The sequence below is a fragment of the Ipomoea nil genome, unplaced genomic scaffold (assembly GCF_001879475.1).
Source record: "Ipomoea nil cultivar Tokyo-kokei standard unplaced genomic scaffold, Asagao_1.1 scaffold0317, whole genome shotgun sequence".
In the NCBI taxonomy this organism is placed as follows: Eukaryota; Viridiplantae; Streptophyta; class Magnoliopsida; order Solanales; family Convolvulaceae; genus Ipomoea; species Ipomoea nil.
Genome location: NW_017616745.1, coordinates 7,033,353 through 7,056,584, shown reverse-complemented (window position 1 = coordinate 7,056,584; position 23,232 = coordinate 7,033,353). Strand labels below are relative to the sequence as shown.

Below are 23,232 nucleotides of genomic sequence, written 5' to 3'. Positions count from 1 at the left end.
GTAATTCGTGTTAAGCTAGACAAACACACGAAAATGAGTTATGACTAGATGTTAGGGTCTCCAAGGCGAAAGAAGACACGAGACATGAAGAACAACAACGAGAGTCAAGCAGGAGTTGTCAACAAGCACGAAAGGACAGTGTTTGTGAAAGACGATCTTTATCAAGCATTACTTCTCTTCAACAACGAGAAGAATGTTTCACCTGTCTGATTTGACAACATCCTAGGACAGTAAGGACTTCATCTTATGGGACACACTTTTCAAGAAGCATTAAATGAAGATGTACCGTCTCTTGGAGCTAAAGGACAAAACCCTAATGCTTTCCACACCTTCAACGGCTACATGGTACAACCTCATTAATGGAGCATTTAATGCATGAAGCTCCCCGGTCCTTGTCCAATGGTTAAAAGGTTCGAAAATTTCATCTCCCTCCAACGGATGAATTTTCATCACCTATATAAACTCACCTTCATCAACTAAGAATGTGCTGGTTCATTATCACTCGACTTACTCACTTACAAAAGCTCTTGAAAAGTCTACAATTTACTAAAAGCTTTTGTGAACCAGTTTTGAGGTGCTAAGTTACTTGAAGAATCATTTGTCTTACACCTCAAGGAAGTCTTGACACCTGTTTGAAGCAATCATATCTCAGAGTCAAGACCTCATAGTTGGAGAATTCAAGAAATCATTTTCTACCAACCTCAACTCAGGAAAAGAAGTTGATAGAGGCGGAGTAAACTCGAGGAGTTGAAAAACCTACGAAGGCTGTCCGGCTTAGTGATCAAGGAAGTCTTTGTGTTTTGTACTAAGAGTGATAGTGCAATCCTTCCAACTGTTGTGGAAGAAGAGTGGAGTAGGCAACATTGGCTGAACCACTATAAAATCTCGTGTCCTCTCTATCTCTTTACTTACGCTTTTCCTTTTGCTCTCATATCATTCCTTTATTATCGTTACCGAAAGTTTGTCTAATTACGCAAACTCGTGCAAAGTATCTAAAACAAATCTATCCTATCCGCTGCACCAAGACACCGAAAGGTGACGTTTAGGGCTTCTAACGAAAAGAGTCTATTCACCCCCCCCCCCTTTAGACTCTCATCTCATTCTATCGGGACCAACAGCTTGTGAGTTTAAATCTCATCTCATATGAAAAAACAAATCTGACCAACACTTTGCCGCCTAATTAGATCAGACCGGTCCGATGCCAACAAGGATTAGCCTGAATATATGGTACGGACTTAAAAGTACCTCTTATTGAAAACACGAGTTGTTATATCATGGACTAGGGTCCACCTTTCCTTGTAAGGTGGACCCTAGTCCTAAACGACGTATAAATTAAATTGTGTATTTTTAATATTGGAATTGTGAACTTCTAGAATATAAATTGTGTTTTTAATTAGTCAAAACACATAACAACTGTACAAGGGAAGTTGTGAATATAATACAGGGTCATCAAATCAGAATCTGTTTTGTGTGACTACTAGGGATGGCAATGGGTCAGGTGTGGGTCGGGGAGGGCTACATCCATCACCCAACCCACCTTATATTTTCTCCACCCACCCCCACCTCCAACCCACATCGGGTGGACTTTTTCGGAACCCACCCCCACCCCCACCGGGTGCGGGTGCCCACTACGGGTATCCACCACTTATCATCTAATTATGTTTTTTAAAAAATAATATTTAAATTATTTACACATAATAAAAAAATAAAATCCATTAGTGATACTAAAATATAAATAATGGAAATATTTAAATATAATAACTAAATTGTTAATTTTTAAAAATAAACTTAGTAGTTTTGATATAAAAAATAGTAAAAAGATACACGAAGTTATATAAACTTTTATAAATAATTACATACTAGCACTTATTTTACTATTATATATATATATATATATATATATATATATATATATATATATATATATATATATATATATATATATATATATACACACACACACACACATGGTGGGTCGGGTGGGGTTCTAGGCGGGTCTTGTACATAGAACCCGAATCCAACCCGAACCACCGCGGGTTTGCTTTTTTAAGACCCACTCCCGACCCACCACCCACCATCACCCAAAAAAACCCGATCCATGCGGGGTGGATTCGGGTGGATATCCACGGGTCGGATTGAAATTGCCATCCCTAGTGACTACAGTATTTGAAAGGAACTTGTGACTACAAAACAAGGTAATCAATTATATATATATTAACATTGTGTGTTTATAGTATACAGATTTTGAATTTTTAAATGGTAAATTGTGAACATATAGTATGTACATTGTGAACATTTGTACTGGGTCCACCTTACAAGGTGGACCTGGATCCACAAAATAATTTGCCCGAAAATACATCGTGGCCTAACAAAAAAAGAAAAAAAACTAATATATTTTCTTTTGTTGTTTTGTGAAAAATAAAATATTACTCGTCAAAATTTTAGTAAGAAATTTTCTTGCTGTCAAGCCTGTCAAAGAGTGTGTTACCATTTTATATCATACATTAAATTTCTTCCATCATCCTAATCTTCCACCTATATATCTCAAATATATATTATCTGTCTTCATTCTCTAACGTTGGTTTGATCTCTCGTTCCTACGTTGCTGGTAATAAAGCCGTTCAACAATAAATGGGTTGCGGCGTGTTTGGTCATGGCAAGGGGAACTTTGTTCAATATGTTGCTTTTACTTGCTTTGTTTCAGCCCTGGGAAGTCTTATTCTTGGAGTTTCAGGTATGTAAACAAATTGCAATTAAGCTTGACAATTAGTATCAGATCAGAGTCTTATTGCACTTTCATGTTCCTATTTGAATCACGTTTAACGTGACAATTGACAATTCACTAATAACTTATAAGACTTTTTTTTTTATACAATTTTTGACGGATCAAAGAGGAATAGATTGGTTGACATGCAAGAATCCCACCATGGCTGATTGGCCAGCCTCCTTAGATTTTTTTCCTAAACATAGCTAAAAAGTAAATACTTTCACTAAAAATTATAAACATATCCCTATTAAAAGTTTTTAATAATTATAAAATTGACTCATTTTTTTTACAAAAACTCTTAACCATAGATGAATCATGATTAACGGTTGAGATCAGTCCTCACCTTTTACAGGATGATCATGTTCTTGAAATTCTACTATACCTTGTATATGGAGGGCATGAATTAAAGAATAGATTGAATTTAATTATTATATGAACAGGCTCGGTATCTGTGAGTGGCATTGCAGAAAGATGGAAGGATCTGAGTGGAAGTAAGAACTGGGAAGGGCTTCTTGACCCTTTGGATTCCGATCTCCGGCGGTACCTCATTCATTACGGATCAATGGTTTCGGCGGTTTACGACTCCTTCATTAACGAACCAATTTCAAAGAACGTTGGACTATGCCGATACGCCAGGAAGAATCTTCTTAGGGAGTCTGGCCATGACAATGGCAATCCATTCAAGTATACTCTGATCTCTTACTTCTCTTCCTACTAGCATTATATTCTTCTTCTCTTCCAGCGAGAATCACACTTTTGATCAATGAATTGTTGGCCGTTATACCATTTAATTCTTGATTTTAAATTTTTTGAAACATGAGACCCTTTGTTGAAAACATTTTTAATTTGGTCCGTCAAAAATGGGTTTTGTACGTGTTCGTCTTTATAAAATTTCTCATCTAATGTAGCTCACAAGTAGAGCTATCAAAGCGGCCTGGTGAGGGTAAATGCTCGCCCTGCCTTAGGTCCGTGGGGTTAGGCAGGGCGCCAAAATCTCAACTTTGTAATTTTTGTAAATTTATAATTTGTAAAAAAAATGTAAATGCTAAAATGATTTAAGATAGTCTAAACTCTAAAATTTAAATAAAAATCGTTTAATCAAGCACATTGTGCTCAGATGGCATGTAGTGACCTCTCCCATGTGGGAGCTGAGGTCATGACATTGAGCCTCAGTGGAGGCGTGGTTGACTCTATGTGCTTCATTAGGTTGAGAAAATATATTTGAACAGATACTACAATGTAATAAAGTTAGTAGCATTCAAAAATAATAATAATAATAAAGATCGTTTAAAGATAAGAAAATTTTGGGTTTAAAGATAAGAAAATTTTGGGTTTATCTTATGGTTTTTGTTTTGTATATTTGTAATATTTGTTTATTGCAATAATTATTTTTTAGATTTAGTACTTTGATAAGCTTGCGGCTGGCCTGCCAAATCCACAGGTTAGACGGGGCAAGCTAAAAAGTCCGTCAATAAAATGAGTCTAAAATCTCAAAGTTTGCTTCGTCACTCTTTTGGCGGCATAGATTAGCCTCGCGGGCTAAGTGCATTTTGATAGCTCTATTCACAAGTTCTATCCTTAACCCAGTCTAAAAGGAAGAGAATGTTAACAATATGTTCATTGAAAGACAATAATATGGTGGAAACAAATGAAAGACGATTTTTTTTTATCAAATTTAAAAAATGAGAGACTAAATTACATAATAAAAACTCTTATTTTCTCTCTTCCAAATTTGGACCCAATTACTTTTGCACATTCAAACTAAGAGGGTATAGCTTGACTTTGACGAATATTAAAATTCAAACGAATTACTATTGTTTGTACGTTGAGCTGAACTCAAACTCGAGTATTCTAGCAATGAGTTAGACCGAGCTTGAATTGAACATACAACATTTGAATTAAATTTTGAGCATGTAATATATATTCAGACTCGACTCATTTACACCCAAAACCCTAATTAATTATAATATAATGTTGATGTTGAAGGTATGAAGTGACCAAATACTTTTATTCACCCTCAACGATTCGAACTGCCACAAACTATTTGATTCAGTCACAGCGACCAGACACCGTGCTGAAACAATCAAACTGGATGGGGTACGTGGCGGTGGCGACGGATGACGGAAAAGCCGCGCTGGGGCGGAGAGACATTCTGGTCGCTTGGAGAGGTACTGTCCGGGCGGCGGAGTGGATAAAGAATTTCCAATTTTTGTTCGTAAAAGCGCCGTTAATATTCGGCCAAGATTCCAATCCTCTCGTACACAAAGGCTTCTACGATATGTATACCGCCGTCAATCCAGATCCTATATTGAAGGGTGTGAGTGCCAGGGATCAGGTACGATGATGTCCCATACAATATTAACTATCTACATTTCACTCTGCACAATATAATTTTTAATTCCTCAATTATATTTGCTGAAATTAAACATAATGTGAGACAAAATTGCATAATGATTAATAATTGAAAGACCAACAAATGCAATTTACCTTATAATATATTTTTTTTTAGTACTACGAACTCTGTTACAAGGTCATTGGCTACCCTATAATATATATGAAGGGAAAATTGTAAAAAATGCTCATCTATAATATGCCAATTATCAATGTCACCCCTGAATTATGAGTGGTGTAAATGTTGCCCCTCAATTATCAAAACGGTGCACATATAGCCCCTCCTGTAACGGACATGTGGTTCCCCGTTAGTGTAGACACCGTTAAGTCGCAGTAAATATGTAATTTAGTTGTTTTTTCCTTCCCTCGATTCGAAGTACCAGAGATGGATAGCGGTGGGGAACCACATGTTCGTTACGGGAGGGGCTATATGTGCACCATTTTGATAATTGAGGGGCAACATTTACACCACTCATAATTCAGGGTGACATTGATAATGAGCATATTATAGAGGGACATTTTTTACAATTTTCCCTATATATGAATAAGGAAAAATTACATTTTTTTTGTCACTCAATTGTTACCTATTATGAAATGGAGTCCTTTATGGTCAGTTTGTAAAAATTCAGTTCCTCCATTATTTTAAGCCTAAATGTGTAATGTTGTCAATTTGGTATCTCGGGTTAAACTTTGGTTCATTTTAGGGTTTTAAATTTTTTTTTTTTTTAAATGATCTCTCCATAACCAACCGAACCCAATCGTTATGCTGTGCAAATAGTGCACATGGTTGCAAAACGATGCCGTTTCATTTAAAAAAAAAAAAAAAATCCGTTCGAATTGCCGTTGACGGCGTTAGGCGGTTTCCTTTCGTATTCAAACAGTAGGATATATCCATAACTTCATAACTATATATCCAGAATTACATAACTACATCCAGAATTACATAACTATATATTCATAATTATATATTCATAATTTGACAACAGTACATTCATAAATTAATAATTACACATTCATAATTGACCTTATCGATTCTGAATATATAGTTCATTCATTTTGGATATATAGTTAATTCATTCTGGATATATAGTTCATTCATTCTGGATATATAATTCATTCATTCTGGATGTATAGGTCACTAATTCTTGATATATAGTTCATTAATTCTGGATATATAGTTCATTAATTCTGGATATATAGTTCATTAATTTTGGATATATAATTAAAATTATGCACAGCATAATGCCGTTAACGGCAACCAAATTTTTTTTTCTAAGTTGGACGCATACATGGTGCACACGGTTGCACGGCATAATTTGCAGACCCAACCTATATACCTTGTTAGTATCAAGAATCGATTCGAAACCTATATACCTTGTTAGTATCAAGAATCGATTCAAGTATACACTCTTACTTCCCTTCAATTCCTAGCATTCTTTTTCTCTTCGAGCGAAAATCACACTTTTGATCAATGAATTGTTGGTTGTTATACAATTTAATTCTAGAGTTTCAATTTTTTGAAACATGAAACCCTTTTTTGTTTAAAACATTTTTAATCTGATCCTTCAATTAATCGATCATCAACATTTCATTCATTTTTAAGGATTTATGTGGGTCTTTAATTCTTTATAAAATTTCGCACGCAATTTAACTGGCAAGTAGAACTGTTAAAGTTAGATGTAGGGGCGGGCTAAAAAGCCTGCAAATAATACAGGCCTAAATTGACAATTGAGACACCGAGAATGTACTTTTCCTTGTATAAATAATAAAAGTATAGTCTTCCTATAGATACACACATTACTTTAATTGTTTGACATGCATGGAACATACAGATTCGTGAAGAGGTAAGAAGACTTGTGGAGCAATATAAGGACGAAGAAATGAGCATAACCCTGGCAGGACACAGCTTAGGTTCATCACTGGCAACCTTAAATGCAGTGGACCTAGTAACCAATCCAATCAACAAAGACTCACCCATTCCCGTCACAGCCTTCCTATTTGCAAGCCCAAAAGTAGGGGAACGAAACTTCAAGAACGCCGTTTCAAAGCTCGCCGACAACCTTAAAATCCTCCGCCTCACCGACGCCAAAGACATCGTGCCTAAGCTGCCGCCATTCGGAGTCAAAGTAAACACAACGTTGCCCATAATATCCTACGAGCATGTGGGCATGGAGTTTCGCTTCGATGCTTCGAAATCGAACTATCTGGACGGCTTTAAGGCAAGCTGGCACACTCTGGTGACTTACTTGCATGGGGTTGATGGGTTTCAAGGGTCTCAGGGAGGGTTTAAGCTTCATGGAGATTTTGACGTTGCGCTTTTGAACAAGAATATCGATCAGTTGAAAGGTAATTACAGCCTTATGGCACCGGCGGAATGGTATGTTGTCAAGAACAGTGGGATGGTTCAGCAAGACGATGGGACTTGGATTCTTGACGATCATGAAGTAGATGATATATAATATTTGAAGAAAAATGATTATTATAGTGTATAAATAAGTCTTCATGGCATTAGGCATACTTCCTTGAATGTACGTAAAATGTTGTTTGATCAATAAGAAGAGTTGTTTTGTTACTAAACAAAATACAAAAATAAAATAAAATAAAATAAAATAAAAATAAAACAACTACTAGCTATCAGCTAACAGCTATTGATTGCCAAACACCCTCCTTGTGTTGTATAGATATTATCCAAGGGTTCTGTAGGCAGTATTTGGGAGAAGAAATCAATGTTTCGTAGGCAGTATTTCGGAGATGAGACCAAGGTTTGAACTTCCATTAGTACAAAAAAATAAAAAAAAAAATCTAAGAATCTGAGACCAAAGTTTAAACGTCGGACGCGAATAGTGGAGGGTAGTGGCATTTTTGTAATTAAAATGCCACTTTATAATTTTATATTTTCTTTTCTAAATTGAAAACAATATGCGTCAAAAGTTTGGAACTTGGGACGCATATTTTTGGGTGACTTCTTTGCAAGAACTACATGGAAAATTGGAAATTTACTCAAATAAATTGGAAAAAAAATAAGTTCAAGAAAAAATATATAATTACTATATGCGTCTATTTTTTTTATGAAAAGCTGACGCATATAGTATTCCTTTTTTAAAATTTACTTATGCGTCTAGTGTTGTTCAACTTCAGACGCATAGTTACTATGTGCGTTTTTGGACGTAGATTGGGCATACAATCTGCATCTCTTACATATGCGTCCAAGTAACTTTGGACGCGAATTGCACATTTCCTCGAACGCGAATGACTGTTTCTGTACTAGTGCTCGGCGGTGGCAGTGTGAGATTATGCCCATAGTGGGCAAATCGTTTATGGGCATTAACATTTGGCCCTGTCTCCTGAGTCAGTCACCAACGTGGTTTTCATCTTCCGAAATGCTCTGTCTTCCGGGGCGTGGCGGGGCCCTGGGGGTTAGAGATTCAACTTTTTAGGGAGAATAAGCTACTATGATGCATATGGAAATAAATTTAGTTTAGATCATATTAATATTTTGTTAGATAATATTTAAAATATTCTTGAATATATTCATTTGAATGATGTGTGTTCGTGTATATATATATATATATATATATATATATATATATATATATATATATATATATATATATATAGAGAGAGAGAGAGAGAGAGAGAGAGAGAAAGAGAGAGAGTCAGGTTCCTGTGAGGTCAGGTCTTCCCGTGCGGCAGACACCATTAAGTATGCACAAATGCACCACACAGTGTTTGTAAATACACCATTATGTGTGGTGTATTTTTTGACATTTCATTCTGGTGTATTTTCGAACACTGTATGGTGCATTTATACATACCTAATGGTGTATGCCGCAGTGACCGCACGGGAAGACCTGACCTCACATGAACCAAAATATATATATATATATATATATATATATATATATATATATATATATATATATATATATATATATATATATATATATATATATATATAATTTTTACTTTGAAATCAAATATATGTGAAATTTCAATATCCGATATTCACAACAAACTTGTATTACGATATAACATAACTAAAAATATCTGAACCAATAATCTATTGAATTCAACCAAAATCTAAAATTTCATGTAGAGTTCAAGTTATAATTTTGATAATGTGAATAATGTTTGCTAACTTTTTAAGCGTAAGCAAATTAGATATGTTTATATAAGTAAATGCAATTAAAAAAGATAGAAGATAGTGATAAGTAAAAGAATATAATAATAAATGTAATCATAGTAATAAATAACTATATATGTACGTAGATAATGTTCAAAATGTGGTTATAGTGATATATAGTTAAATAGATGATCGACAATTCTATTTCCATTTAGAAAATTGTTTTTAAAACCAATTGATCATGCTGACGATGAAGAAAGCTACTAGCTAGGTGTGGAAACTGTATCGAATTGGACATCTTCTTGAAGCTACTCACAAAAATTAACCTGTGCAACTCTGTTTATTGTTGTTTCTTTTCAATTGGACATCTTCTTGAAGCTACTCATAAAAATCAACCGGTGCAACTCTGTTTATTGTTGTTTCTTTTTTTTTTTTTCTCGGTAAATAATTTTTTCAGGTTGATACTTTCAACAAGAATAGTAATTGATATAATCTTGAGGTTGTATGGGTTGATCTTCTTTAAGTCAACAAAGTGGGGGAGAAGAAAAATGGGCGTGCTTCGAGTGACAGCCTAACTCCGTATGACTATGCTTAAGTAATAGCCTAACTCCAAAAAAGAAAAATAAGGGAATTAGTTTTGGATTGGAGTGAATTTTCTAATCTATGCCGGCACAAGATGTGTTTGGTTTATTTTTTTTATTTATTTTTTATTTATTTTTTTATTTTTAGGTGTAATCAGTTTTTACCATCAAACATAGTGAGTATTTATTTTGCTGAATTATAGGTACCTCTGATTTATTGAATAAGACAGTTGGCCTAAATATTTAAGGTTGTTTCATACTCAAAGACAAGAATAAAACCCTTCACGTCTTATCAAAGATGGATGAGTTTGGATTTGTAAATACCATTTACAACCCGACATGCCTCACTATTTGATTTTAATCTTATTTTTTGATTTTAATCTTATTTTTTGATTTTTTGATAAATTATATAAGTGTACATAACCCATCTCTTCTTTGACTGTACGCAGGTGGCTCCCCTTTGGAATGATATAACAGTTGGTTCACTGCCAAGTGGAAATGATAATTTTCGTCACTGGTTGTTTACTCATTTGTCACAGGATACTCTAGAGGTGGTAACAAGATGGGTGGCGATCTGTTGGAGTATATGGAAGGAAAGAAATGAAGTGGTTTGGAACAACCAATCATGGCTTATCTCTAGGGTAAGGTATGCTGCCATTAGAATGTTTAATGAATGGAGTGATAACATGCATGGTGAAAGTGTTACTGTTGAACCCAATTCCCATAATGTACTTACAGTCCAAGATACAGTGAAGGTATTTGTTGATGCTGCAGTATTCTCCGATTTGAACCAAGCTTTTTATGGCATATTAGTCATGGATGGTAACGATGTTTTTATAGCAGCGAAGAGTGGTCCGCTTCGATGCCTAAACGATCCCCATCTGGCTGAGGCGCTTGCTGTGAAGGAAGCCCTTTCTTGGTCAAGAGAGAAAGGTCTCACAAGAATTCAGGTTTTTACTGATTGTCAAGTTGTTTGCGGGTTTATTAATGGCGCTTTCCAAGATCTTTCATACGCAGGATGTGTAATCCGTGACTGTCGTGATCTTCGTCGACACTTTGAAGTGGTGTCTTTTAGTTACATTTCTCGGTCAGTGAATAAGTTAGCCCACGCTCTTGCGAGGGATGCTCGTTCTCATACTGGCGTTTCTAGTTGGTCTATTTCTATTCCCAGTTGTATTGCACACTTAATTTAATACAAGCTTTTCCTTTAGTTTTCAAAAAAATATAAGTGTACATACATACACATGGCACATAAATAGTACTTACAATATACAATTGTTTGGAATTCTACCTAAATAAAGAAGTAAAAAAGTAAAGACTCACATATATATTTATTTAGAACTATTAGGACTCTATGTAGATGAGTCTGTTTAGAACTTCTTATCCTTGTCACACTGTGACTCTCTACTTCTTATCATTGTCACATTGTGACTCTCTATTCTATATATTCACATCATCTGATCTCATTGTAATCAAGTTCAGTAAATACAATACAATCAGTTCACATCTGGTATCAGTAAGCTATGGTTTTTTCTTTGTCTCTCGTCCCTATGGCTGACGGATCTGTTAATTCCTCCGAACGGATCGTGTCTGATAGATGCTGCTATGTCGTCAAGTTCGTCGTCAATTGTGTCGCTATCCACCGCACATCACTTCATCAGTACGAAGTTAACCTACAAGAATTATTTGTTCTGGCGTACGCAAGTCGTCCCGTTTCTTCACGGGCATGACCTAATGGGGTTTGTTGATGGTACGAAACCCTCACCGACTGTTCTTCTTGCTGTCGACGCCGACACCGCCGAAGCCATGCCACGGCCGAACCCCGCCTATGCCGTTTGGATGCGTCAAGATCAAGCATTGTTGTCCATGCTTGTCTCCTCCCTCTTCGACGAGGTCATGCCAATCGCCGTCGGACGTCGCACGAGTCGTGCCCTTTGGGAGGCCATTGTTCAGACGTTGTCGTCTTCCTCCCGCGCCCGCGCGTTAAACCTTCTCGGCCAGTTGCAGGGACTGGACCAGGGTGATTCGTCGGTTGCGGATTACATCGGGCGAGCTCAGGTGATTGTTGAAGAGCTCACCCTCGCCGGCCGCGTCATCTCCCTCGACGATCAGAATCTCTTTGTTTTTCGCGGCTTGAGACCGGAATTCCGTGCCCTCACCGCGTCTCTTGCCGTCCGTGGGCAGCCGGTCACACTCCCGGAGTTGGCGGACTTCCTCGGCGCCCAGGAATTTATCGCCAGCCGTGATTACGGCGGTGCTCCGGCGGCTCTTGCTGTTCAGCGCGGTGGCGGCCAATCAGGTCGCGGAGGTCAGAACCGTTGCGGCGGTCAACGAGCAGGCGGTGGCAACGGCGGGTCCAATCGTGGTGGTGGCGGTAGACAGCAAGGTGGCCGTGGGCGTGGTGGCCGCGGTCGCGGACGCAACAGTGGTGGCAATCAAGTTCAGTGCTAGATATGTAAGCGGACTGGTCACGAGGCTCATGTATGCTATAACCGGTATGATTCCCCACCTCAGGCCAATCTAACATATCAAGATAATTCAGATGTTGGTACTCCTCAGACATGGATCCCAGATACAGGGGCAACTAATCATGTTACTCCGGACATTGCTGCTTTGACCACCTCAGAAGAATATGTTGGCAATGACACCTTGCGTGTCGGTGACGGTATGGGTTTATCTATTAGTCATTTTGGCCATGCTTCTTTTAATACCCCTTCTAGATCATTCACATTGTCTGATATACTTCACGTTCCACGTTTGTCTAATTCTTTATTATCTGTTCAGAAGTTTGCATCCGATAATAAAGTCTTTTTTGAGTTTCACCCCTCTTTTTTTTTTGTTGTGAAGGATATCAATACCAAGGAAATACTTCTTCGGGGCAATAGTTCTGCGGGACTATACACACTTCCATTACCTAGTTCGTCTCCGTCAGCGTTTCTTTCCGCACGCTGACGGCTTCCACTTGGCACAATCGTCTGGGTCATCCTCATAACCGTGTTCTTAGCCATATACTTCGATCTTGTTTAGTTACTGGATCTCGTGATAATATTCATTGCACTAATTCTTTATGCAATGCGTGTCAATTAGGCAAATCTGCTCGTTTTCCCCTCCCTCGTGTTGCTTCCTCTAGTTCTCATGTACTGGATCTTATTTACACAGACATTTGGGGTCCTGTGCCCACTTTATCTACATCTGGCTTCCGTTACTTTGTGATCTTTGTGGATGACTATTCTCGTTATACATGGTTCTTCCCTATGAAATTAAAGTCTGATCTCTATGTCGTCTTTGATAAATTTCGTACTCTTGTTGAACGGTCCTTTAATTGCAAAATAAAGGCCATTCAGTCTGATTTAGGTGCTGAGTACAGAAAGTTGCATTCTTCGTTTGTTCAATTAGGAATTCAACATAGACAATCATGTGCCTATACACATGAACAGAATGGTCGTGTTGAACGAAAACATCGTCACATTGTTGAAACTGCTCTGGCTCTTCTAGCTCATGCCTCTGTTCCTTTGAAATTTTGGGATTTTGCCTTTGAGACTGCTGTCTATTTAATTAACAGAATGCCATCTTCTGTATTAAATAACTCCAGTCCTCATCTCCTGTTACATAAATCCCCTCCTTCCTATCTTTTTCTTCGTGTCTTTGGGTGTTTATGCTACCCTCATCTTCGACCATATAATCGTCATAAGATGTCATACAGGTCTTCTCCATGTGTCTTCCTAGGTTATCCTGAGTCATTTAGGGGGTACAGATGCATGGACTTACATACTAATAAGATTTACACATGCAGGTATGTCAGATTTGATGAAGAAGTTTTTCCCTTTGCTACTAAAACTTCTTTGCAGGATCTATCTACTCCGTTTTATGGACCTTGGGCGGAATCTGTTCTCAGTCACAGCACACTTATTCCTGTCGTGTCCAATGATGAACCGCCGCTACCTGCTTCATTCGAACCAGCCGTGGATCCCGGACAGGCTGCCTCGTCGGGTGATCCTGTAGAGCCTGTTGCTCGCCGGCGAGGCCGTCCACGTGGGCGGTCCATCAGGCCCAATGTCCGTACTCACTCTATGGCCACTTGCAGCAACGCAGATGCTCCTCTTTTTGCTCTAGCAGCTCAAGTGCATCCCACGGAACCCACATGTCACTCTCAAGCTGTCAAATATCCTGAGTGGCGTGAAGCCATGGACCAAGAATTCAATGCTCTCCTGCATAACCACACATGGTCTCTAGTTCCACCCACTGTAGGTATGAATATTATTGGCTGTAAATGGGTGTTTCGTACGAAGAGAAAGGCTGATGGTGCTATTGAAAGGCATAAAGCCAGGCTGGTTGCGAAAGGTTTTAATCAGGTTCCAGGTCAGGACTTCTTCGACACTTTTAGTCCAGTGGTAAAGCCTACGACTGTAAGACTCCTTCTATCTCTAGCTTTATCATCTGGGTGGTCTATCAAACAACTAGATGTTCATAATGCTTTTCTGAATGGTAATCTGGCTGAAACAGTTTATATGAGCAACCCCCTGGTTATATTGATGCTAACTTCCCGAATCATGTTTGTTTGTTAAAAAGATCTCTGTATGGGTTAAAACAAGCTCCCAGAGCTTGGTTTAATCGACTACATACGTTCTTACTATCGGTTGGCTTTCAAGCATCCAAGACAGATGTCTCTCTGTTCTATTACTCTAAAGACTCTGCTTTGGTTTATCTATTGGTGTACGTGGATGACATTCTTGTAATGGGAAGTGATCAGGGTATTATGTCTCAGCTCTTGTCCAAACTGTCTTGCTACATTCAAAATCAGAGATCTTGGTGAACCAAATTTCTTTCTGGGTATTGAAACAGTTAAGAGTGACAATGGGATTATTTTATCTCAACAACGGTATATGAATGATATTTTAAAACGGGCTGGAATGTCTGAATGCAAACCCCTTTCTACACCTATCTCTGTCACGAAAATTGTCCCCTTCAATTCAGATCTATATGATGATCCCACATAGTACAGGAGTCTAGCTGGAGCACTGCAATATCTCACTGTTACACGACCTGCCCTATCCTTTGCAGTTAATCAGTTATGCCAGCATATGCATGCTCCCACCATATCACACTGGGAGCAGCTCAAACGGGTACTCAGGTATGTTAAGGGAACAGTTGATCATGGTTTACGCATACGACGGTGCTCATCTAGAGACATTCATGCTTTCTCTGATTCTGATTGGGCTGGTTGTCCTGATGATCGAAAATCCACGAGTGGTTTTGCTGTTTTCTTGGGGAGTAATCTTATATCATGGGTTTGCAAGAAACAGAGAACTGTTGCCAGGTCATCCATTGAGGCTGAATACAAAGCTCTTGCAGATGTTTGTGCTGAGGTTCTATGGATTATGTCATTACTGCGTGAGATACAGATTTCGGGTATTTCCATTCCAAAATTATAGTGTGATAATCTAGGAGCTACATATATGAGTGTCAATCCAATCTTTCATGCGCGCACCAAGCATGTGGAGATTGATTATCATTTTGTTCGTGATCGAGTAGCTTCGGGCGATATCCAAGTCAACTTCATCTCCACAAAGGATCAACTTGCTGATATCTTCACCAAAGCTCTGCCTGGACCTAGATTTTCTTCCTTAAGGGACAAGCTACTGGTTACTAGTATACACTGTGCTTGAGGGGGAGTATTAGGACTCTATGTAGATGAGTCTGTTTAGAACTTCTTATCCTTGTCACACTGTGACTCTCTACTTCTTACATTGTCACACTGTGACTCTCTATTCTATATATTCACATCATCTGATCTCATTGTAATCAAGTTCAGTAAATACAATACAATCAGTTCTCATCAGAACTATGCATGATTATATTTATTTTCCTTTAAAAAGAATAAATAATGTAGTCATTATATTAGACTATTTGCATTAAATTTACTAGTAAATTACTAGTAAATTAAATAATGTACGTGAGTGTTGTGTTTAATGTGCCTGGGATTTGTACTTAATATGCGTGAATGTGTAAAATGCAGCAGAAAATACGGATATCAGCTTCTCCCCCATCCCCAGTAGCCATTGGCCCTTCCCTGATGATGATGATCCATGTTTTCGTGCAGTTGAAAGGTTCCCGTCCACCACCACCCAATTTCCCGGCCGAAATCATTGTTTTCTACTCTCCAACCCCACTTTACTTTTCGTCTCAATTCAACCACCACCATGATAACCGCCCCAAACACAATATAATGGTTTTGTAAGTGCCCTGAATAGTGAATACCACCATGGAAACCCAATCTGGACACCGTCTTTTGAATGGAGCGTTTGGGAGTATTATTTTCGGGAACTACTCACGCACATTAAGCATAAATCTCACGCATATTAAGCACTATACTCAGGCACATCAAGTACAAAACTCACGCATATTAACATGACGCACATTAAGTACAAATCTCAAGCATATTAAGCACAACACTCACGCACATTAAGTATAAACCTCACGCACATTAATCCACCGCACAACTGCACGAGAAGCAACAAATGCACCTGATCCCTTCCCTATATATATATTGAATCAAATGAGACCACCTATCTAGGCGAGATCGTGAGGCTACATCTGGTTCGTTCATTTGTAGTTTTTAACGGCTCAAATCTGGGTCATTTGTGCACATGTTTTGTTCAAATTATTATGTAATTAGGGGTGTTTTGGTATTTTTCGCATTGATATTATTACTTTCCATTTATTTCTTCCGGTCATTATGGTTATTTTTTGGAGGGCTGAAATATTTAGTTTTTATTCATTTTTCTTCTTGCGTGGCTTTTCAGTTTCTTTCCTATCAGAACACCTCATTCTCTCTCCGTGACTCTTCAATTCCAGTCGGTTCCGCTTCTCTTCTCGGCAAAGCTAGGGTTTGCTGCTCTCCGTTGTGCCGGTCTCGTCGTCGTCGGTGCGGTTGTTCCCTCGTCGGCTGGTGGTTAATATGGTTGGTTCATCTACAAGGAGTTCTAAGTGGCCGCGAAAGGGGGGTGAGTCTAGTTCTTCTCCAGGTAATTCATTGTTCTGATCGATTTTGTGTGTTAGGTGTTCTTTTTTTTTTTTTTTTGTATGTTTGATATAAGGTTTCCGTTTCCAGCATGGGTTAGTGTTTCCGTGGTTGGGTTTTTTTTGCATGGCGTTTTTGTGGGTTTTCGGGGGTGTGAGGGGGGGGGGGGGGTTGTGGCGCTGGACGGCGTAGAGGTATTTCGGCCGGAACCCTTTTTGTTTTTTTTTTTTTTGGGGTTGAAAATGCGATTGTTTGTCTGCTGCTGAAATGTGAGGTTTTCGTGGTGTGTGTGTACACCTTCCTCAGTATGTGCATAGTGATATAATGGGGGTATTGGCATGAAGATGGTATTATAATGTATTTTTTTCTCGTTTTTTATTAGAAATCTTTGTTTCTCAGAGTGAGCATGGATTTGTCACGTATTTCTATATTCATTTTGTTGCGAGAACAAATATTTATATTCATTGTAGTTTTGGAATGCAAAATATTCGACTGTGTGATTTTTTGACTCTGGTTTGTGCGTAGTTGTATGTTAGCTTGTGCATTTTACTGAACTTTTTATTATTTGGGGTCGCGTTTCACCATATTATGTGCGTGGTCTGTCTATGGCGTGTCCATTTTGCTGTGTAACTATATACTATTTGGTTGGGAATTTTGGAGGGTGGTTTCTGCACTAGTTTTTTTGGTAGAGCATAAGGTTGTTAGTGTACATGTGGTTTTTTTTTTTTTTTGTTTGTCATTGAAATGAGTGGTTATTGTGGTGTGTGCGTACACCTCCCTTAGTATGTGCATAGTGCTGTAACGGGGGTATTGGCATGACTATGGTATTATAATGTATTTTTCCTTGTATTTGGTTAGAAATTTTTGTTTCTCAGAGTGAGTATGAGTTTTTCACGTATTTCAAGAATCCTTTTGTTTTGAGATCAAATATTTATAGTCATTGTATTTTTGGAATGCAAAATATTCGATTGTGTGTTTTTTTTTACTCTGGTTTTTGCGTAGTTGTATGTACGCTTGTGCACTTTACTATATAACTTTTTATTTCCTGGTAACCGAGGTGTATAGTCGCGTTTCAGAATACTCTGTGCGTGGTCGATTTATGGCCTATGCATTTTACTGTGTAACTACATACTTTTTAGTTGGGGATTTTGGAGGGTGGTTTTTTCATGTACGTTTGTTACTGTTTGTTGGTGCATACTAATTCATATGTCTATATATTAAATTCTCCCTTTTACTACTCGCCTTTGTTTAGTAATAGTTGGATTCTTACATTGTAGACTGCTGATGAGATTTTTGCTAACTGCGGCGTGTTTGCTATGTGTCACAAGGAGTCGTATGCCGGACAGTCGTACGCTTCATGGGACTACGGGCTTTGTAGGGGTGATGCACTACGGGCCATGCTTGCCCTACAGGTGCGCTTTTCGCACGAAATTCTACTGTTTCAGGCTAACACACATCAGGTATCGAATATCAGTTGTGTTGTAGGTTCAGGGGGCAGTGCTCGTTGACACCTTATATGCTGCTTAAAATACTTTATGTTTGTTTCTTCATTTTTATTACGATGACTTTTAACGTATTTCGTTTATTTTAGTTAATTTGAACCGTTTTTTTAATCAACTCTGCGTAATACAATTTCCCCTCTCGTCGTATTCATTTTTTAACAATTTGCTTGTGTTATTCTATTCCATGTTAATGTTCATATCTGCAGACGCACATGCTTCTCCAAGCATACGCCCATTCTTATGCAATCACACACACACACCAATTACACGCACATGGCTGCAAAACTATAGAGCTGCTTGCACAGACTATTACCCACGACCGCACACACGTGGAACCCTTCAAAAACACGTTCCCACATATACGCACACACCTTCACACATACACGCGCACACCAACATGTATAAAAAAAACCCGTGGCATAGCAAATCAACCAAATAAATACCCATACGGGTCTAATTCAATCTTAATGAACTAACAATATCATTCCACGCACACACCTAATAATAATTTTGGATACAAAATGAAGGACAAACCAATTCCAAACCCCCTTATAGGACCAAATACTGGGTGCACAGTTCTGTATTGGCGTGTGCATGTTACTAGTTTTATGGTTTGTGCTTAGAATACCATCAGCTTGTGCATTGTGCCGTCACACGTGTTTTTGGTGTGTCGATGGTATAGTATTGTTTATGTTTTTGAGTTTGATTAGGGATCTTTGGTGCTTACAGTGACCATGAGTTTTAATCTGTTTTCCAAATTCATTTTATCTCAGGGATCCAATGTTTTGCTTTTTATAACTCGCGGTATGCGAATATTTTTAATCGGGGATGTGTTGATCGACACTGGTTTGTGCGCAATTGAATGTTGGCGTATGCATTTTATTGTTTGTGAGCTTTAATCGGGTACGTTGCACAAACCTACCAACATACACGCACACACCAGTGTCTATAAAAAATACGTTTCATAGCATACCTACCAAATAATAGCCATACCGTCTAATGTTCATTCAAAATGAACTAACAATATCATTACACGTACACCCCTTTATAATAATTATTTTGTATACAAAATGAAGAACATACAAATTCCAAACCCCCTTAATGAAAAAAAAAAAAAAAAAAAAAAAAAGAGAGGAGATAAAATTGTGTGAGATACATAACTATGAGAAAATTAGTCGAGAAGAGGTTGGTGGATTTCGTAGAAATTCTTGTCCCTCGGGGTATGTTATTTTCTCTTGTTATTGTGTTGCCTCTTATCTAATCATTGAATTAGAGAAGTCTCCTCGGTTGTACCCATTATCTATAAAGTGAAAGTTTTACTTGTTTGTGCCCGTGGTTTTTTACTCCGATCCTTGCCTTGATGAGGTTTTTCCACATTAAAAATATTGATGTTCTTCTTGATACTGTTTATTTATTTTTATTGTACTAATTATATATTCTTGCGAGCTTTCTTCCCAACACAAATATATTCTCAATATAATGCACATATACACTGCACCCACACAGACCTACCTTCTGAAGTTTTTTGTTAGTTGATGATACAAGTAGAATTTTTCAATGATAGCTAATTAACATTAATAAATTATTTAAGCCTTTTTAATGAAGCGTCTTATTTTTTAAATAATAATTTTAGAATGAAATATGACAATCACTTGGAATAAATTAACACACACACACACACACGCACACACACACATATATATATATATATATATATATATATATATATATATATATATATATATATATATATATATATATACTAGTTTTTTTACGCAAATGTGATAATGCCAATAATTATTTTTAAATAAGTACTTCAAAGTATATCAATCATGGACGGAGCCAAAGGGGGGCAAGGGGGTAGCTGCCCCCCACCCCATATATAATAGTTGTATGTATATCTTAACTATAATAAAGCTATATGGTTTGGAAAGTAATTAATGTTACAATTATTATCTCTATCCTTATTAAATTATTATTATAAAATAGCCATCCACAACATCCTTTACTAAAAAAAAAAAAAAAAAAAAAAAAAAAAAAAAAAAAAAAAAAAAAAAAAACAACATTTGAAAAATAAAATAGCTATTTTTATATTATATAATCATATAAAAAAAAAAGTGTTTAATTAGAGTTTAAATTTACTCCTACAAAATTTAAAATTTGCTTTCTAAATATAATTATCTTAGTTATTATTCGTATTGTGAAAAATATAATATAGATGAAATACAATTAAGAATAAATCAATGGAATTATGTAAATTCTCTTATAAGTTTATTTGAATATGTACATAATTAGAGATTATATTAACCATACAAAATTTTAATTTTAATTTTAATTTTAATTGTAATTTTGTGTTCTATAAAAATAATAAATACTTGACCAATGGAAGCTCAAAAATATTATTATATTAAACAATTTAAAATATTTTTATTTTTTTATTTTTTATTTATATTTATAATAACATAATTTTTTCCCGTGCATCGCGCGGGTGAATTACTAGTATGTATATATAGTACAAGTTTTAGTATTAGTATAAAGAAATAGATAAATGTTAACAAGAAGTGAGATAGGTTAGTTGTCAGAGCATATGCAGGCCATGCGTGTTGCTTCCATGGTGGACCAAGACCACCTTCCATGGTGTCAAATGTCAATTAGTACATCATATTTAATAACATGTTCATAATATTTGTTCTATATGTCCATAAATCAAACCTTAGTGTCCATAAACACAAAACTAAATATACATTATATGCATTTTCATTCATCTATAGTAGGTTCATAATATTCATAAAAATAATGCTTAATATACATAGACAATATATTATGAACGCATCATGTTTAGTAATATTCATTGTGTGCTATACGCATAATATTTGTTCTATATGTCCATAAACATTAATGTTCATAAACACTAAACTAAATATACATCATATTTATTTACATTCACTCTATAGTAGGTTTATAATGTTCATAAAAACAAACTTTAATGTATATAAATATTATTACTATAGACGCATCATGTTTAATAACATTCATCTCATACTATGTTCATAATATTTAGAAAATTTTTCACTTTTGGTCCCTTGACTATTATACATAAATTACACTTTATTCTTGACTATTAAAATTTTCTAATTAGGTGCATGACTATGTAATTTGTATCACATTTGATCTTGTCGTCCAATTTCCTCTAGAATTGCTTCTTCTAGAATGACCCTTATGGAATGAGCACTTGGTCCTTGACTATTCATTGTTGTCGGAAGTGCTGCATTTGCTTCTTCTAGAATGACCACTGCATGCATTTACTTAATCCGGAAGGAGCACTTCCAACAATAGTTGACTGAAAAATTAGATGGCGAGACCAAATGTATTATAATAAATGTACATTATAATATTATATATATTTCCATTTATTTTATAGTATGTTCATAATGTTATTGCTATATGTTAATAAAAACAAAGCTTAATGTATATAAATATTACACTAAAGTAATGACTTTATGTACCTATAGATTTATTTAAAAATAAAAAATAAAAATATATCAATACGGATGTCATTCAAAAGATCTTAATTAGAGTTTTTTAATGATATATTTTCTATACATTTGTTTTATTTTTACAAAAAGAAAAAGAGAAAAATAAACTCAAGTTGAAATTAACATAAAATTATCATATAATAAGAAAATGTAAATTAATTTTAATTTTAAATGAATTTATCCAAATAATTGATATTACTAAGTTTTGGGGGGAAAACCTTTCTAGGCGTTTCTATTATTATTATTTTTATTATAATTGTTATTATTATATTATTATTATTTTTTTTATTATATATATATATATATATATATATATATATATATATATATTTCATTTAAAAGTATTATATTTTTCATCATAAGTATTACATTTTTTTTTCATAAATAATAATTAAATAATTTATCCATAATTAGTATTACATTTTGATTTAGAAGTAATAATTTTTTTTCAAACAATTTATTTATTGATTAGTATAACTGAAATGTGAATGAGAAATTAAATTTATTTACTATTCTTAAATCCATCTAGCAAGTAGCAAGCCTTAAATCCAGCAGATTATATTGTTCATTCCTAGAAGCAGCCCGGCTTGCAATACAAGACAGCGATCGTTATATCGTGGACCATGGTCCACAAAGTTTTGTGAACTATGGTTCAAAAATGGCGCCGTTTCTTTAAGTAAAGAAATGACTATCGTTAAATCGTAACGGAGCTTATATTTTTGATGTGTTAATTACAAAATGAAACTAAAGTGTATTTAAAATGAAACTGTCTCACATATTATTTTTGTATTATCAAATTAAACTGTAATTGAATTGAAATGAAATTATAGTTGTGTTGAAATGAAACTGCACTGTATATAAACAGAAACTGAACAACAGTTTCACATATTTGAGTGTATATTTCCAATAAAATTGTAGTTATATCGAAATGATACTGTAGTTGTGTTGTAATGAAACTATAGTGTATATACAATGAAAGTGAATAACAGTTCCACATATTTGAGTCTATAATGTCGAATGAAACTGTAGTTATATCAAAATGAAACTGAGTATGTTATACAAACAGAGCTACTTTTATGCGAAATGGCGCGCGGACAAGTGTTGTTTCTTTTTTCTTTTCATTAAAAGAAACGGCACCGTTTTAGACCATGATCTACAATGTTTTGTGGGCCGCGGTCCACGGTATAATTTGCCTACAAGACCGACAGTAATATAGTAATCTATACCCTATTCAAATTTAATTTGCAGCTGAAGAACGTACCTGTGAACCAGAAACCATTTCAAACACCAAAAACAGCCGCAACTAACAAC

The 23,232-nt window shown here is 36.0% G+C and overlaps 2 protein-coding genes across 9 annotated transcripts; both read left to right on the top strand.

The window, feature by feature from the left end:
* Positions 1 to 2,580: 2,580 nt before the first annotated feature.
* On the top strand, positions 2,581 to 7,747 carry LOC109165231 (phospholipase A1-II 4-like). The gene is made up of 4 exons (XM_019313911.1): positions 2,581 to 2,734; positions 3,208 to 3,451; positions 4,754 to 5,102; positions 6,991 to 7,747. The coding sequence occupies exons 1-4, from the start codon at positions 2,632 to 2,634 to the stop codon at positions 7,615 to 7,617; spliced, it is 1,323 nt and encodes a 440-aa protein (XP_019169456.1). The 5' UTR covers positions 2,581 to 2,631; the 3' UTR covers positions 7,618 to 7,747.
* A 2,552-nt stretch (positions 7,748 to 10,299) lies between these two features.
* LOC109165240 lies at positions 10,300 to 11,079 on the top strand. Of its 8 annotated transcripts, XM_019313924.1 has the most exons (3): positions 10,300 to 10,503; positions 10,601 to 10,617; positions 10,703 to 11,079. In XM_019313924.1, the coding sequence occupies exons 1-3, from the start codon at positions 10,463 to 10,465 to the stop codon at positions 11,053 to 11,055; spliced, it is 411 nt and encodes a 136-aa protein (XP_019169469.1). In that variant the 5' UTR covers positions 10,300 to 10,462; the 3' UTR covers positions 11,056 to 11,079. The 8 variants fall into 8 exon arrangements, 1 of the variants encoding a protein (XP_019169469.1); XR_002051511.1 differs by lacking the exon at positions 10,601 to 10,617 and having other exon boundaries at positions 10,706 to 11,079; XR_002051512.1 differs by lacking the exon at positions 10,601 to 10,617.
* The last annotated feature ends 12,153 nt before the right edge of the window (positions 11,080 to 23,232 follow it).